At 45.3% G+C, this 16,696-nt stretch overlaps 1 protein-coding gene across 2 annotated transcripts in view; it reads left to right on the forward strand.

The window, feature by feature from the left end:
• The window catches only part of LOC124804679 (DNA-directed RNA polymerase III subunit RPC3), a 112,927-nt gene that overhangs the window by 76,590 nt on the left and 19,641 nt on the right, over positions 1–16,696 (forward strand). For both annotated transcript variants that reach the window (XM_047264927.1, XM_047264925.1), the window contains exon 6: positions 14,758–14,911. In XM_047264927.1, the coding sequence (XP_047120883.1) occupies positions 14,758–14,911 (154 nt within the window). The remainder of the gene's footprint in view (positions 1–14,757; positions 14,912–16,696) is intronic.

The raw sequence follows: 16,696 nt of genomic DNA on the forward strand, positions 1-16,696 counted from the left end.
TGCCATAGTGACTGGACTGGTGTAGATGGTGGTAGGAGGATGTATCGGACAGGACTTGCATCTATCTCTATTGCGAGGATATGAGGCAAGTGGTTGAGAGTAGGGGTTACGGAGGGATGGGTGAGGATATTTTGTAGGTTTGGTTGGTGGCAGAATACCACTGTGGGAGGCGTAGGAAGGATAGTGGTAGGACATTCCTCATTTCAGGGCACGATGAGAGATAGTTGAAACCCTGACGGAGAATGTGATTCATATCCGTGTAATAGACCTAGATGCAAGACCTGTCTCGTACATCCTCCCACCACCACCTACTCCTGTCCAGTCTCAAGTATCATTTATCCCATCAAAGGCAGGGCTACTTGTGAAACCAGTCGTGTGATCAATAAGTTAAGCTGCAACCTCTGTGCTGCATTGTATGTGGATATGACAACCAACAAGCTGTCTGTCCACATGAATGGCCATTGACAGACTGTGACCAAGAAACAGCTAGACCATCCAGTTGCTGAGCACGCCACCCAACACAATGTTCTTCATTTCAGTGACTGCTTAAAAACCTGTGCCATCTGGATACTTCCCACCAACACCAGCTTTTCTGAAGAATTGTGCATGTGGTAAATATCCTTGCAATATCCCGTATGTTCCTGTAATCCTCCTGGTCTTGACCTTCATTAGCCATTGTCCTTACCCATCTAGCCCCTTCCCTGTTCCCATTCCAGCACTACACAGCCCTCTTTTCCACCAATACGTCCAGTCTTTCTACTTCTCTCTTTTTCGGTTGTCCTCCGTCTAATCTCCTCTCTGCATCTATCTGCCCTACTCTCCCTCCACTTTGTCCTTGTATGCTCCCACAAGTAACACTTCACTGTCCCCCACTCCTAACCTGCTACCCCTTCCCACCCCGCCCTCTGCATTACCTCACCACCTTCTTGCTTCTCCCATCATGTGCTGTTGCTCGCAGTCTGGCCCCAGCAACCAGACTGTGGTCATGTGTGTGTGAATTGCATTTGCATGAGTTTGTGTTTTGTCTATTTCTGATTGAAGCCTTGTTGACTGAATGCTTACTTTTTGAAAGTCTTTTTGTTGTGCATATCTGTGATTCAGCATCTCTGTATGTGGTGAGTAGCAACTATCCTTTTAATGATACTGTCATATTCCATTCTGTACACCGTAAGATAGAATTGAAAAAAATAATTTGTTGTACAAAATACCTGTACAGGCCCTCATTGTAATCTCCATTGTTGCTTACGACAGCTTTCCATTGTTTTAGCAACTTCTGTATTCTGGAGAGTGTATCTTTATTGGTGAGCTGTCCGATTATAAAGGTCACCTCACTGGAAGCTTCATCAGTTATATCAAAACTTTTTCATAGTGATGACAGATATTACAGTTCTGGCTTAAAATCTCACATACAGGTTTAATCAAGTGCAACAATCCTTTTCAGAAACTGTTTGATAACATTGAAGCAGTTCTTCTTTTACAACTTGCTTTCTGCTCATCGCTCAGGTCATGCAGAATCCATCTGGCAGCAGTGTTTTTCATCTTGAACTTTTTAGTTATGATTCTGTAAACTGAAGTGACAGACATTCTGGCCTCTTGCACAGTTTCCTCGTGTTTTTCGTCAACTACCTCTCAAAATGTCATTAACAAAAACATGAGAGGTGTAGTCGGTTGCAGTTCAATTTCTTAGGTTGTCCTCAGTGTTTACCCAACCTTCATGGAAACAGGCAGACCATTACAATACTGAGCTACAATCCACTGCACTTTTAGCACACACCTCTCTCAAAATGCTAGTTTCAGTCTATTTCTTTGCACATAGGGATTTGATCTTGATGTTGGAACACTGGACACTACGTTTGATCTGACTTGATTCAGTTTCTGCTTCCATTTTAAAACAAAGTTACTCAAGACATACCCACACGAACCAGCAAACATATGTACGACCATAACGCCTGAAGTCTCGCTCACAACTGACTTGAATTTCACCTTTATCACACCACTGTAACTGTCCCGGCGTGCACAGTGTGCAGGACTTTTCAAATGATCCCTGTACTTTATTAGCCACTCGTTCTCGTCGTCGTCGTCTTCAGTCCTGAGACTGGTTTGATGCAGCTCTCCATGCTACTCTATCCTGTGCAAGGTTCTTCATCTCCCAGTACCTGCTGCAACCTACATCCTTCTGAATCTGCTTAGTGTATTCATCTCTAGGTCTCCCTCTGCAATTTTTACCCTCCACGCTGCCCTCCAACACTAAATTGGTGATCCCTTGATGCCTCAGAACATTTCCTACCAACCGGTCCCTTCTTCTTGTCAAGTTGTGCCACAAACTCCTCTTCTCCCCAATTGTATTCAATACCTCCTCATTAGTTATGTGATCTACCCATCTAATCTTCAGCATTCTTCTGTAGCACCACATTTCGAAAGCTTCTATTCTCTTCTTGTCCAAACTATTTAACATCCATGTTTCACTTCCATACATGGCTACACTCCATACAAATACTTTCACAAACGACTTCCTGTCACTTAAATCTATATTTGATGTTAACAAATTTCTCTTCTTCAGAAACACTTTCCTTGCAATTCCAGTCTACATTTTATATCCTCTCTACTTCGACCATCATCAGTTATTTTCCCCCCTGCGGGTTCGGGGGTTAGAATAGGCCCGCGGTATTCCTGTCTGTCGTAAGAGGCAACTAAAAGGAGTCTCAAATGTTTCGGCCTTATGTGATAGTCACTGCTCGGGTTTGACCTCCATCTTTCTAAATTGTTCCGAAGAGCGAGCCAATTGGGGAAGGGCGCCTTAAATGGTGCACTGTATCTGTCGTGCATTGAGACCTTTAGCCGGCTTTCTCGTCGTTGCAATGGTGTCCAGCTCGTTTTCAATCTCGTGGGTGAGGATACGTCCATGGGTGCGATATCCACGCTGCACTGTGCAGTGTTGCTTTTCGCTGCGACGACGACCTCATACATTTTTGCACCTAAGATCCAGCACGGTAGCCAATCTGTTGTGGTGGGGCCACCATGTACCCTGTTGGTTGTAGCCCCGACAACACAGGGATCGCTCTACTGATGCCTGCGCCGTTTACTCCCCATGTATGCCAAGGAGTAGATGCCCATCTCCCTGGAGCATCAGAACTCCCGGCAATGGCCATCCTGCCAGGTGGCCCTTGCTGTGGCTGGGCGGCGCCCATGGGGAGGGCCCTTGGTCGGAGTAGGTGGCATCAGGGTGAATGACACGCAATGAAGTGTGGCACATCATCTCTTGCTGGTGGCCAGCCACCAGCAGTCTCTAAGCGTTCGAGGGCTCATTTTAAAGGTAACGTTTATGAACCCAAATCGTTCCCATCCCTGGCCACACCATGGGAGGAACGAAAGGCAATGAATGACAGTGACACATATTCGCCCCGGTATCTCGTCTGTACCAGAGCTGATAGGGAATCCCTTGTCTCCGTGAAGCCTCAGTTCTTTGTAGAGCATTTAGAGGACAAGTTTGGGGAGGTGGAGGGCTTGTCCAAAATGCTCTGGGTCAGTTTTGATAAAAACGGCATCGTCCGCCCAGTCACGCAGTTTACTTGCTTGTGACAAGTTGGGGGATGTTAACATTACCATCACACCACATGAGAGTTTAAATATGGTCCAGGATGTTATTTTCCATAGGGACCTACTTTTGCAGTCTGATGACGAGCTGCGCGCCAACTTAGAGCGTAGAGGTGTTCATTCTGTCCTGCGCATTCATTGGGAGTCCGAGGGACAATCAGGTTGCTACCGGTGCCTTCATCTTGGCCTTTGAGGGTGATACATTACCGGAGAAGGTCAAGGTGATGGTCTACCGTTGTGACGTCAAGCCCTATATCCCTCCCCCGATGCGGTGCTTTAAGTGCTGGAAGTTCAGCCATATGTCTTCCCGCTGCACTTCCAGCCTCACATGTCGATATTGCGGACGCCCATCTCGTCCTGATACTCCATGTGCTCCGCCTCCCATCTGTGTCAACTGTGGAGAGCCTCATTCACCTTGCTCGCCAGACTGCAGGATCTGACAGAAAGAACGCAAAATCATGGAATATAAGACCCTGGACCGACTGACTTACACTGAGGCTAAGCGGAAATTTAAACAGCTACATCCCGTGCGCATGATGGCTCTTATGCCTCAACTGTCACTCCTGTTCCAGCTCCTTTAGCTGCACCACAAACAGTCAGCTCTCAGAGTCAGAGGACCTCACCTGCCCCCTTGACGATGGGGGCCCCTTCTCTCGCTGTTGCTCCCACACCATCTACCTCGGGAGCAGCACCCACTAAACCACCAGGGACACCAGTCCCCACTTCTAAGCCGGAGAAGCGTAAGTCGTCTTTGGCTTCTCTCGCTCGGAAGGGATCCCTTGGGTCACTCCCTTCCCAGGTTCCTACCAGCGGCACAGCAGACACCAACCAGTGGCTGAAGAAGCCACAGGTTGCTGGTCGTCGAGCTTCGCGATCATCTTCGGTCCCGGAGACTGACTCCAATAAGCCCTCTCAACAACGACAACCAAAGGAACAGCGAGAGAAAACGACATTGAAGACCTGTAAGACCAAGGCACCTGCGTTGGCACCTATTCCACCGCTACCTACAAGCTCTGCATCTGCGGATGCGGTGGAGGTTCTTGCGTCCGCTGAGGACCTCGATTTCGCTGGTCCCTCAGACGCAATGGATAGCACTTGCACAGGTGCTCCATCGGAGGCAGCAGGTGATCCAGAGGCGTAATCTGCCTTCCCAGTCCCGTCACACCTTTCTCAGCCATGGACAATTCCATCCTCCAGTGGAACTGCAGCGGTTTCTTCCACCATCTAGCTGAGCTCTGACATCTTATCAGCTTTCACCCTTTCTTCTGCATTGCTCTTCAGGAAACTTGGTTTCCAGCAACGTGAACCCCTGCCCTCCGTGGCTATCGGGGTTATTATAAGAACCGGGCAGCTTATGAAAGGGTGTCTGCTGGCGTCTGCATATATGTCCTTAACTCTCTTCACAGCGAGTCTATCCCTCTACAAACGGCTTTAGAGGCTGTCGCTGTTCGGGTGTGGACGCCACAGGCTGTTACCGTCTGCAGTCTTTACCTTCCACCGGATGGTGATGTCGCGCAGCATGTCCTGGCTGCGCTGATAGACCAATTGCTGCCACCTTTCTTATTACTGGGCGACTTCAACACCCACAACCCTCTGTGGGGTCAGTGGCGACAGGTCGAGGCGCCACCATTGAGCATTTATTGGCACAGCTCGATCTTTCGCTGTTAAATGATAGTTCCTTCACACACTTCAATGTGGCGCATGGCACGTACTCCGCCATTGACCTTTCGATCTGCAGCCCTAGCCTCTTACCATTTGTCCAATGGAGAGTGCATGACGACCTGTGTGGTAGTGACCACTTTCCGATCTTTCTGTCACTGCCACAGCGTCAGTCTTCTGGGCGCCCTTGCAGGTGGGCAATGATTAAGGCTGACTGGGACTTGTTTTCCTCCATTGCCGCTATTGAGCCTCTCTCTAATGATGGCATTGATGCGGTGGTTCAATCGGTCACCACGGGCATTGTTACTGCCGCCGAATCTTCCATTCCCAGTTCTTCTGGGTCCCCTAGGCGGCGGACTGTGCCTTGATGATCGCCTGAGATCGCTGAAGTGATTAAAGATCGCCGGCGGGTGCTCCAGCCTCACAAGCGACATCCCTGCATTGAACACCTCATTACCTTCAAACGTCTGCGCGCGCGGGCCCGCCGCCTTATCCGCCAAAGCAAGCAGGAGTGCTGGGAGCGGTATGTGTCCACCATTGGCCTCCATGTCTCTCCATCGCAGGTCTGGGCCAAGATCCGACGCCTCTATGGCTATCGGACCCCTGTCAGCGTCCCTGTGCTCTCACTGAATGGAGCAGTTTGTACAGACTCCGACGAAATTGCCAACAGCTTGGCAGAGCATTTTGCTCTGAGTTCTGCTTCTTCAAATTACCCCCTGGCCTTCCTCTCCATTAAAGACGGATGGAACGTCGGAGCCTTTCTTTTCACACCCACCATTCTGAATCCTACAATGCTCCATTCAGTGAGTGGGAATTTCACAGTGCCCTTGCCGCTTGCCCTGATACTGCTCCTGGGCCAAATCGCATCCAGTGTCAGATGCTGAAACACCTTTCAGTGGACTGCAAGCGACACCTCCTTGACCTTTACAACCATCTCTGGGTCGAGGGTGAGTTTCCGTCGCAATGGCGGGAAAGCATTGTCATCCCCGTTTTGAAACCGGGCAAGAGCCCTTTGGAGGTGGACAGCTACCGCCCCATTAGCCTCACCAACGTTCTTTGCAAGCTCCTCAAACGGATGGTGAGCCGGCGCTTGAATTGGGTACTGGAGTCTCGGGGCCTTCTGGCTCCGTCTCAGGGTGGGTTCCGTAAAGGCCGCTCCGCCACCGACAATCTGGTGAGCCTGGAGTCGGCCATCCGTACTGCCTTTGCCCGCCGTCAGCACCTGGTCGCTGTCTTTTTCGACATGGCGTCATCACATACTTTCTACGCTTCATGGATGGGGTCTTCGGGGCCCTCTGCCGATCTTTATCCGAAATTTTCTGTCGTATCATACCTTCCGCGTGCAAGTCGCGGGCTCCCATAGTTCCTCCCGAGTCCAGGAGAACGGGGTGCCACAGGGATCTGATTTAAGTGTCTGCCTGTTTTTAATCGCAATAAACGGGCTCATTGCGGCAGTGGGAAATTCTGTCTACGCTTCCCTGTATGCTGACGACTTATGCCTTTACTACCGCTCTACTGGCATTGCAGCTGTTGAATGTCAGTTACAGGGCGCTATCCGCAAGGCGCAGTCTTGGGCTGTAGCGCATGGTTTTCAGTTTTCGGCTGCCAAGACCCACGTTATGCATTTTTGCCGGCGCCGCTACTTTATCTTGCTGACGAACTCCTTGCTGTGGTGGAGACCCACAGGTTTTTGGGTGTAGTTTTTGATGCCTGGCTGACTGCCTCATATTCAGCAGCTTAAATAGGCGTGTTGGTGGAATCTAAATGCTCTGAGATGGTTGAGCCACACCCGCTGGGGCACCGACCGATCTACCCTATTACGGCTCTACCGGGCGTTAATCCAGTCTCGTCTGGATTATGGGAGCCTGGCTTATGGCTCAGCATCCCCATCTGCGCTGCAGGTACTGGACTCAATCCTACACAGCGGAATACGCCTTGCCACTAGTGCTTTCCGGACCAGCCCAGTGGACAGCATACTTGCGGAGGCAGGTGTCCCTCCATTGCGGTTCAGGCGCCAAAATTTACTGGCCGCTTATGCTGCCCATGTTTTTAGCTTGCTCGGGCATCCAAACTATCGTCTCCTGTTCCCGCGATCGGTCATCCATCTGCCAGAACGTCGGCCCCAGTCAGGTTGTACGATCGCGGTCTGCGTCAAAGAGCTTCTCTCCGGGCTTAGGGTTTTCACTGTTCCACCTCCTTTTCGGGCCACTTTGCATACACCCCCATGGTGTGTTCCTCGCCCTTGCCTTCGGCTCGACTTGGCACAGGGCCCGAAGGACTCAGTCCCTCCAGAGGCCTTCCGCCGCCGCTTTTATTCCATCCTGGCCACGTATCAGGGCTCTGACATTGTTTACACTGACGGTTCGATGGTTGCTGATCATGTCGGTTATGCGCTAACTCTAGGGGACCATTCCGAACAACATTCCTTGCCGGCTGGCTGGCAGCGTTTACACTCCTGAGATGGTCGCCATCTTTCGAGCCCTAGAGTATATCTGCTCCTGCTCAGGTGAGTCCTCCGTGATCTGTAGCGATTCCCTGAGCGGTTCACGAGCTCTCGGCCAGTATTTCCCTGCATACTCTTGCCCGTTGCGGCCGCTCTGTCGTCTTTGTGTGGACCCCTGGTCATGTCGGTATCCTGGGCAATGAACATGTTGACCGCCTGTCGAAAGAGGCCACCAGGCAACCATCTCTGGATGCTGGCCTCCCAGAGACTGATTCGCGAGCGGTCCTCAGCCGAAAAGTTTTTGCGCTTTGGGACTCCGAATGGCGCGATCGGATCACGCCCAATAAACTCCGTGCCATTAGGTCATCCATGCGAGCCAACCGCAGGGACTCAGTCGTCCTTTGTCGGCTCCGCATTGGCCACTCCCGGCTGACACACAGTTACTTACTGTGTCGGGAGGACCCTCCTCTGTGTCGCTGCGGGCCGGCTTTGACAGTGGCCCACATTTTGTTGGCCTGCCCCCTTTTAGCTGTGGTCAGGCGGACATTCGCGCTGCCTGATACGCTCCCTGCCCTTTTAACTGATGACCCTGCTATGGCTGGCTTAGTTTTACATTTTATTCGGGCAGGGGTTTTTTATCATTTAATATGAGTGTTTATGTTTTATTTTATTGTTTTGTGTTGATTCTGGCCTTTGGCCTACGGTTTTAAACTGAGTTTTTAATGTGTTCTCGGTGATTGGCTTTTCCTTTTTTATTCTATGATCGGCCAACCACTGCCACACTCCGTGTGATTTTAATTTATGTCTGTTCTTTGTCCGAGTTTTTCTTGTCCTGTGTTGTCTCTCTTATCCATTTTTTACTCTGTGTGGTAGTTTTTAAGTTTTGGAACAAGGGACCGATGACCGTTGCAGTCTGGTCCCTTTAATCCCACAAACCAACCAATCAATCAGTTATTTTGCTCCCCAAATAGCAAAACTCCTTTACTACTTTGTCTTATTCCCTAATTTAATTCCCTCAGCACCACCCGACTTAATTCAACTACATTCCATTATCCTCGTTTTTCTTTTGTTGATGTTCATCTTATATCCTCCTTTCAAGACACTGTCCATTCCGTTCAACTGCTCTTCCAAGTCCTTTACTGTCTCTGACAGAATTACAATGTCATCAGCGAACCTCAAAGTTTTTATTTCTTCCCCATGGATTTTAATACCTACTCCGAATTTTTCTTTTGTTTCCTTCATTGCTTGCTCAATGTACAGATTGAATAGCATCGGAGAGAGGCTACAACTCTGTCTCACTCCCTTCCCAACCACTGCTTCCCTTTCATGTCCCTCGACTCTTATAACTGCCATCTATTTTCTGTACAAATTGTAAATAGCCTTTCGCTCCCTGTATTTTACCCCTGCCACCTTCAGAATTTGAAATAGAGTATTCCACTCAGCATTGTCAAAAGCTTTCTCTAGGTCTACAAATGCTAGAAACGTAGGTTTGCCTTTTCTTAATCTAGCTTCTAAGATAAGTCGTAGGGTCAGTATCGCCTCACGTGTTCCAATATTTGTACGGAATCCAAACTGATCTTCCCCCAAGGTCGGCTTCTACCAGATTTTCCATTCGTTTGTAAAGAATTTATGTTAGTATTTTGCAGCTGTGACTTATTAAACTGATAGTTCGGTAATTTTCACATCTGTCAACACCTGCTTTCTTTGGGATTGGAATTATTATATTCTTCTTCAAGTCTGAGGGAATTTCGCCTGTCTCATACATCTTGCTCACCAGATGGTACAGTTTTGTCGGGACTGGCTCTCCCAAGGCTGTCAGTAGTTCTAATGGAATGTTGTCTACTTCTGGGGCCTTGTTACGACTTAGGTCTTTCAGTGCTCTATCAATCTCTTCAGGCAGTATCATATCTCCCATTTCATCTTCATCTACATCCTCTTCCATTTCCATAAAATTGCCCTCAAGTACCTTGCCCTTGTATAAACCCTCTATATACTCCTTCCACCATTCCGCTTTCTCTTCTTTACCTAGAACTGGGTTTCCATCTGAGCTCTTGATACTCATACAAGTGGTTCTCTTTTCTCCAAGGTCTCTTTAGTTTTCCTGTAGGCAGTATATATCTTACCCCCTAGTGACACGTGCCTCTACATTCTTATATTGTCCTCTAGCCATGCCTGCTTAGCCATTTTGCACTTCCTGTCGATCTCATTTTTAAGACGTTTTATTCCTTTTTGCTTGCTTCATTTACTGCCTTTTTCTATTTTCTTCTTTCATCAATTAAATTCAATATTTCTTCTGTCACCCAAGGATTTCTACTAGCCCTTGTCTTTTTACCTATTTGATCCTCTGCTGCCTTCACTACTCCATCCCTCAAAGCTACCCATTCTTCTTCTACTGTATTTCTTTCCCCCATTCCTGTCAATTGTTCCCTTATGCTCTCCCTGAAACACTGTACAACCTCTCGTTTAGTCAGTTTATCCAGGTCCCATCTCCTTAAACTCCCACCTTTTTGCAGTTTCTTCAGTTTTAATCTACAGTTCATAACCAATAGATTGTGGTCAGAGTCCACATCTGCTCCTGTAAATGTCTTCCAATTTAAAACCTGGTTCCTAAATCTCTGTCCTACCATTATATAATCTGTCTGAAACCTGTCAGTATCTCCAGGCTTCTTCCATGTATAAAATCTTCTTTTGTGATTCTTCAACCAAGTGATAGCTATGATTATGTTGTGCTCTGTGCAAAATTCTACCAGGCAGCTTCCTCTTTCATTTCTTCCCCCCAATCGATATTCACCTACTATGTGAATGCATTATTGTGGCCAAGATAGACACAAAGCCCATGCCTACTACAGTAGTACAAGTTTATATGCCAACTAGCTCTGCAGATGATGAAGAAATTGATGAAATGTATGATGAGATAAAAGAAATTATTCAGATAGTGAAGGGAGACAAAAATTTAATCGTCATGGGTGACTGGAATTCGACAGTAGGAAAAGGAAGAGAATTAATAGTAGGTGAATATGGATTGGGGCTAAGAAATGCAAGAGGAAGCCATCTAGTAGAATTTTGCACAGAGCACAACTTAATCATAGCTAACACTTGGTTCAAGAATCACGAAAGAAGATTGTATACATGGGAGAACCCTGGAGATACTAGAAGGCTACAGATAGATTATATAATGGTAAGACGGAGATGTAGGAACCAGGTTTTAAATTGGAAGACATTTCCAGGGGCAGATGTGGACTGTGACTACAATCTGTTGGTTATGAACTGTAGATTAAAACTGAAGAAACTGCAAAAAGATGGGAATTTAAGGAGATAGAACCTGGATAAACTGACTAAACGAGAGGGTATACAGTGTTTCAGGGAGAGCATAAGGGAACAATTGACAGGAATGAGGGAAAGAAATGCAGTAGAAGAAGAATGGGTAGCTCTGAGGGATGAAGTAGTGAAGGCAGCAGAGGATCAAATAGGTAAAAAGACGAGGGCTAGTAGAAATCCTTGGGGAACAGCAGAGATACTGAATTTAATTGATGAAAGGAGAAAATAATAAATGCTGTAACTGAAGCAGGCAAAAAGGAATACAAATGTCTCAAAAATGAGATCGACAGAAAGTGCAAAATGGCTATGCAGGGATGGCTAGAGAACAAATGTAAGGATGTAGAGGCTTATCTCATGAGGGGTAAGATAGATACTGCCTACAGGAACATTAAAGAGACCTTTGGAGAAAAGAGAACCACTTGCATGAATATCAAGAGCTCAGATGGAAACCCAGTTCTAAGCAAAGAAGGGAAAGCAGAAAGGTGGACGGAGTATATAGAGGGTCTATACAGGGGCGATGTTCTTGAGGACAATATTATGGAAATGGAAGAGGATGTAGATGAAGATGAAATGGGAGATATGATAATGCCTGAAGAGTTTGATAGACCACTGAAAGACCTAAGTCAAAACAAGGCCCAGGGAGTAGACAACATTCCATTAGAACTACTGACGGCCTTGGGAGAGCCAGTCCCGACAAAACTGTGCCATCTGGTGAGCAAGATGTATGAGGCAGGCGAAATTCCCTCAGACTTGAAGAAGAATATAATAATTCCAATCCCAGGTGTTGACAGATGTGAAAATTACCGAACTATCAGTTTAATAAGTCACAGCTGCAAAATACTAACATAAATTCTTTACAAACGAATGGAAAAACTGGTATAAGCCGACCTTTGGGAAGATCAGTTTGGATTCCGTAGAAATGTTGCAACACGTGAGGCATTACTGACCCTATGACTTATCTTAGAAGAAAGATTAAGGAAAGGCAAACCTACGTTTCTAGCATTTGTAGACTTAGAGAAAGCTTTTGACAATGTTGACTGGAATACTCTATTTCAAATTCTGAAGGTGGCAGGGGTAAAACACAGGGTGCGAAAGGCTATTTACGATTTGTACAGAAAGCAAATGGCAGTTCCAAGAGTCGAGGGATGTGAAAGGGAAGCAGTGGTTGGGAAGGGAGTGAGACAGAGTTGTAGCCTTTCCTCGATGTTATTCAATCTGTATATTGAGCAAGCAGTAAAGGAAACAAAAGAAAAGTTCAGAGTAGGTATTAAAATCCATGGAGAAGGAATAAAAACTTTAAGGTTCGCCGATGACATTGTAATTCTGTCAGAGACAGCAAAGGACTTGGAAGAGCAGTTAAACGGAATGGACAGTGTCTTGAAAGGAGGGTATAAGATGAACATCAACAAAAGCAAAACAAGGATAATGAAATGTAGTCGAATTAAGTCGGGTGATGCTGAGGAATTAGATTAGGAAATGAGACGCTTAAAGTAGTGAAGGAGTTTTGCTTTTTGGGAAACAAAATAACTGATGATGGTTGAAGTAGAGAGGATTATAAAATGTAGACTGGCAATGGCAAGGAAAGCTTTTCTGAAGAAGAAAAATTTGTTAACATCGAGTGTAGATTTAAGTGTCAGGAAGTCATTTCTGAAAGTATTTGTATGGAGTATAGCCATGTATGGATGTGAAACGTGGACGATAAATAGTTTAGACAAGAAGAGAATAGAAGATTTCGAAATGTGCTGCTACAGAAGAATGATGAAGATTAGATGGGTAGATCACCTAACTAATGAGGAGGTATTGAATAGAATAGGAGAGAAGAGAAATTTGTGGCACCATTTGACTAGAAGAAGCGATCGCTTGATAGGACATATTCTGAGGCATCAAGGGATCACCAATTTAGTATTGGAGGGCAGCGTGGAGGGTAAAAATCGTAGAGGGAGACCAAGAGATGAATAGACTAAGCAGATTCAGAAGGATGTAGGCTGCAGTAGGTACTGGGAGATGAAGAAGCTTGCACAGGATAGAGTAGCATGGAGAGCTGCATCAAACCAGTCTCAGGACTGAAGACCACGTCAACAACATGTTTCCTTCTCTTCCTTTTCCTACTATTGAATTCCAGTCACCCATGACTATTAAATTTTCGTCTCCCTTCAGTATCTGAATAATTTCTTTTATCTCATCATACATTTCTTCAATTCCTTCCTCATCTGCAGAGCTAGTTGGCATATAAACATGTTCTACTGTAGTAGGTGTGGGGTTCGTGTCTATCTTGGCCACAATAATGCGTTCACTATGCCGTTTGTAGTAGCTTACCCGCACTCCTGTTTTTTTATTCATTTTTTTGTATTTATAACCCTGTACTCACCTGACCAAAAGTCTTGTTTCTCCTGCCACTGAACTTCGCTAATTCCCACTATATCTGACTTTAACCTATCCATTTCCCTTTTTAAATTTTCTAATCTACCTGCCCGATTAAGGGATCTGACATTCCACTCTCTGATCCGTAGAATGCCAGGTTTCTTTCTCCTGATAACGACGTCCTCTTGAGTAGTCCCCGCCTGGAGATCCGAATGTGGGACTATTTTACCTCCAGAATATTTTACCCAAGAGGACGCCATCATCATTTAACCATACAATAAAGCTGCATGCCTCGGGAAAAATTACGACTGTAGTTTCCCCCTTGCTTTCAGTCATTCGCAGTACCAGCATAGCAAGGCCATTTTGGTTAGTGTTAAAAGACCAGATCAGTCAATCATCCAGACTGTTGCCCCTGCAACTACTGAAAAGGCTGCTGCCCCTCTTCAGGAACCACACGTTTGTCTGGCCTCTCAACAGATACCCCTCCGTTGTGGTTGCACCTACTGTACGGCTATCTGTATCGCTGAGGCACGCAAGCCTCCCCACCAACGGCAAGGTCTATGGTTCATGGTGCGTCAGTATTAGCCACTCATTCTGCAAATAATCTGAAGCTCTATATTCATAGATTAAACAGTTCTGTTTAATACGTTTCAAACAGCGGTGTTGGCAATCGACCTGTATGACAAGAAGTAATATCCTGTAAATAGGGCTCAATAATACAGATATACAGAAATATTTATTTGAAGAACACCATTCTAATCAAGTAAATATTAAGTACTAACAGCAGATAAACAGCAGCTAACTGAGATAGCACTAGTTCTCGAAGTAGCAGTTTTCTTGCCAAATCACTCAATAAATTTTGATGGTATAAGTGTGAATATCATTAAGCAGTATAATGGTAGTTTATTGTTCAGACAGTGTAGTGATTAAACTTCTATGATTTTGATGTCATTTGTTCATTTATACCTTGACTTGTTCCACATCCCTAAAGGTTCTCCTTGACAGGATCTATGGATAATGATGAATCTACCAACAGATAAGAGCCTGTGTTAAATTTGAAAGTCAAGTTGAGAGGCATTTTTTGTTTTTAGTTTGAGTTGCATTCTGAGAAGTGCTAAGATAGTTTAGATGAGAGTGAATCACCAATGAAAGCTATGGATGGTTCCCTCATTCATAACATTCTGTAACTGTCCTCATGAAGAACAACTTTCAGGTTTTGGAACGAGTTTTTCAATCCCAATGGGATTGCTGCTGCTAATGTTGATGTAATGTGTGTTGTCATAGAGTGAAATTTTGTAATTGCACTATTTTGACCAAATTATTGTGGCTTAGACTTATTTTGAGGAGTTTGAAGTCACTTACGTACATTAAAAATGTTTCAGAGGAAGATTCAAGTCAGTTCGTGGGCAAGGATGGGGACAGTGGTGGAGGACAGTATGTCCTTAATATAAAGGAAGCCTTTACTCAGCTGACTTGGACAACTATTGAAAACACCGTTTTGGAACGCTTTGGTTCAAAAGCAGCAAGGATATTTAGGTATGTGTGTTTGACATAGGTGTTATTGGCTAAGTCACTAATTTTTTTACAAGAAGATCCCCACTTTTGAAGGTAGGGCACAGTGCATAACACAAAGCAAAATTGAGTCCACAAAGCATTCAGTAAATGTTGTCATGCAATTGCTTGTTGAAATTAGCAGTGATAGTTGAGGCCTGACCAGAATGCCCCCGCCCCCCCCCCCCCCCCCCAACACACACACACACACACACACACACACACACACACACACCCTCCAACCCAACCTAAAAATGCCATGTTGAAATGTCTGCACTAGGGCAATGGACAGCCATCTTGCCTCACATATTCCCAGAACAGCAAGCTGTGGCTGGCTTCTTGTCAAGATGTACTGCTCTGCTTTCATCCTGTTTTCCAGTGTACCTGAGCAGTATGAAATTGAATTTAAATTCTTCCTCATTCTCAACTGTGGTAAGCTATGGGTTTCATATGTACTTGCAGGGGCTCCCGTATAACTCCTGAATCAGAAAGGTGGACAGTGCTGGCAACAAAGACAAGTCATTCATTTTATTGAATTTGTGTATGTTGGAATAAAATTCTCACATTACCAAGGGAGTCTTTACAAATGTATTGATCCTACATTCGTAAGAGGAGGGACATTAGAAAGACAGCAAGACGTTAGAATGAGAAATAAAAAAACAATACACTGAAAATTATTTTAAAAGAAAATGGCACTACTGATGTACTAAAACAAGGTAGTCACCATACAGATTGGCCAACAACGTGCCATGTCACTGACGGTTAGATTATGCTCGTTCACTGGAGATTCTGAACTGAAGATAGCAATTAAACAGGACTTCAACAGCGATATTTTGCTAGTCAAAGTTGATTCCAGTTGAGGGAGGAATAATCTGTACAGGTCACAGTTCTGAGTTCAACGTGATCAGAGTTCATTTTTTTCTGCTAATGCAAGGTCAACTGCTTTGCAAAAATCACTGCTTTTGAAGAAATTGCACATTAATGCCGTTCAAGGCATGAACAAATTTTTACCCATCAGAGAAGTTGGTTCAGAACATACAAAATGTATTTGGACTGTTTTAGAGATGTGGAAAGACTGACTCTTTGTTAGATGACAGTGCTGATGGAAATGAGTGAGATGGTAGAACAGACGCCTAAGGATACAACTGATGCTCAGAACAAAATCCTCTTCCATTTCATTTCTTCTCAATAGATGAGCATCCTGTGCACGCGGGAGGTGAGTGGTTGGAGGTGACCAAAAAGAAGTTGCATTTTGAGGTGACCAAAAAGAAGTTGCATTTTGAGGTGACCAAAAAGAAGTTGCATTTTGTGAAATCACTTTCTCGTGGTGTACCTCTTTCTACTGTGAAGTGCATGGCAGAGGGTACTTACTATTATACCACACATTAGGTTTTGTTATTGTTCTATTCATATATGGTGTGCAGGTTGGCCGACCACTGAAATGCCTGTCTGCAACCTGTAAATTTAATGTGATCTTATCTCTGTGATCCCTATGGGAGAAATAATTTTATTGCATGTTCAGAGTGGGTGGCCCATCTAGTTTTTCTTATTATGCTTTACAATGACCCCTCCACTTGACAAAACTTAGCTTCCGCAGTATGCAGCATTGTGAGTATGCAGTTATTTGTCCTTGTGTGATATTGACATTTGGTGTACATATGATCCAGCTAGAACCAAATTACTTAAGTAATACATCTGATGAATAAAATAAATTTAAGTGAGTATGCGTGGACCACAATGTAGCTGATAACAGATAACAACACAACACAG

The sequence above is a fragment of the Schistocerca piceifrons genome, chromosome 7, assembly GCF_021461385.2.
Source record: "Schistocerca piceifrons isolate TAMUIC-IGC-003096 chromosome 7, iqSchPice1.1, whole genome shotgun sequence".
Classification (NCBI taxonomy): Eukaryota; Metazoa; Arthropoda; class Insecta; order Orthoptera; family Acrididae; genus Schistocerca; species Schistocerca piceifrons.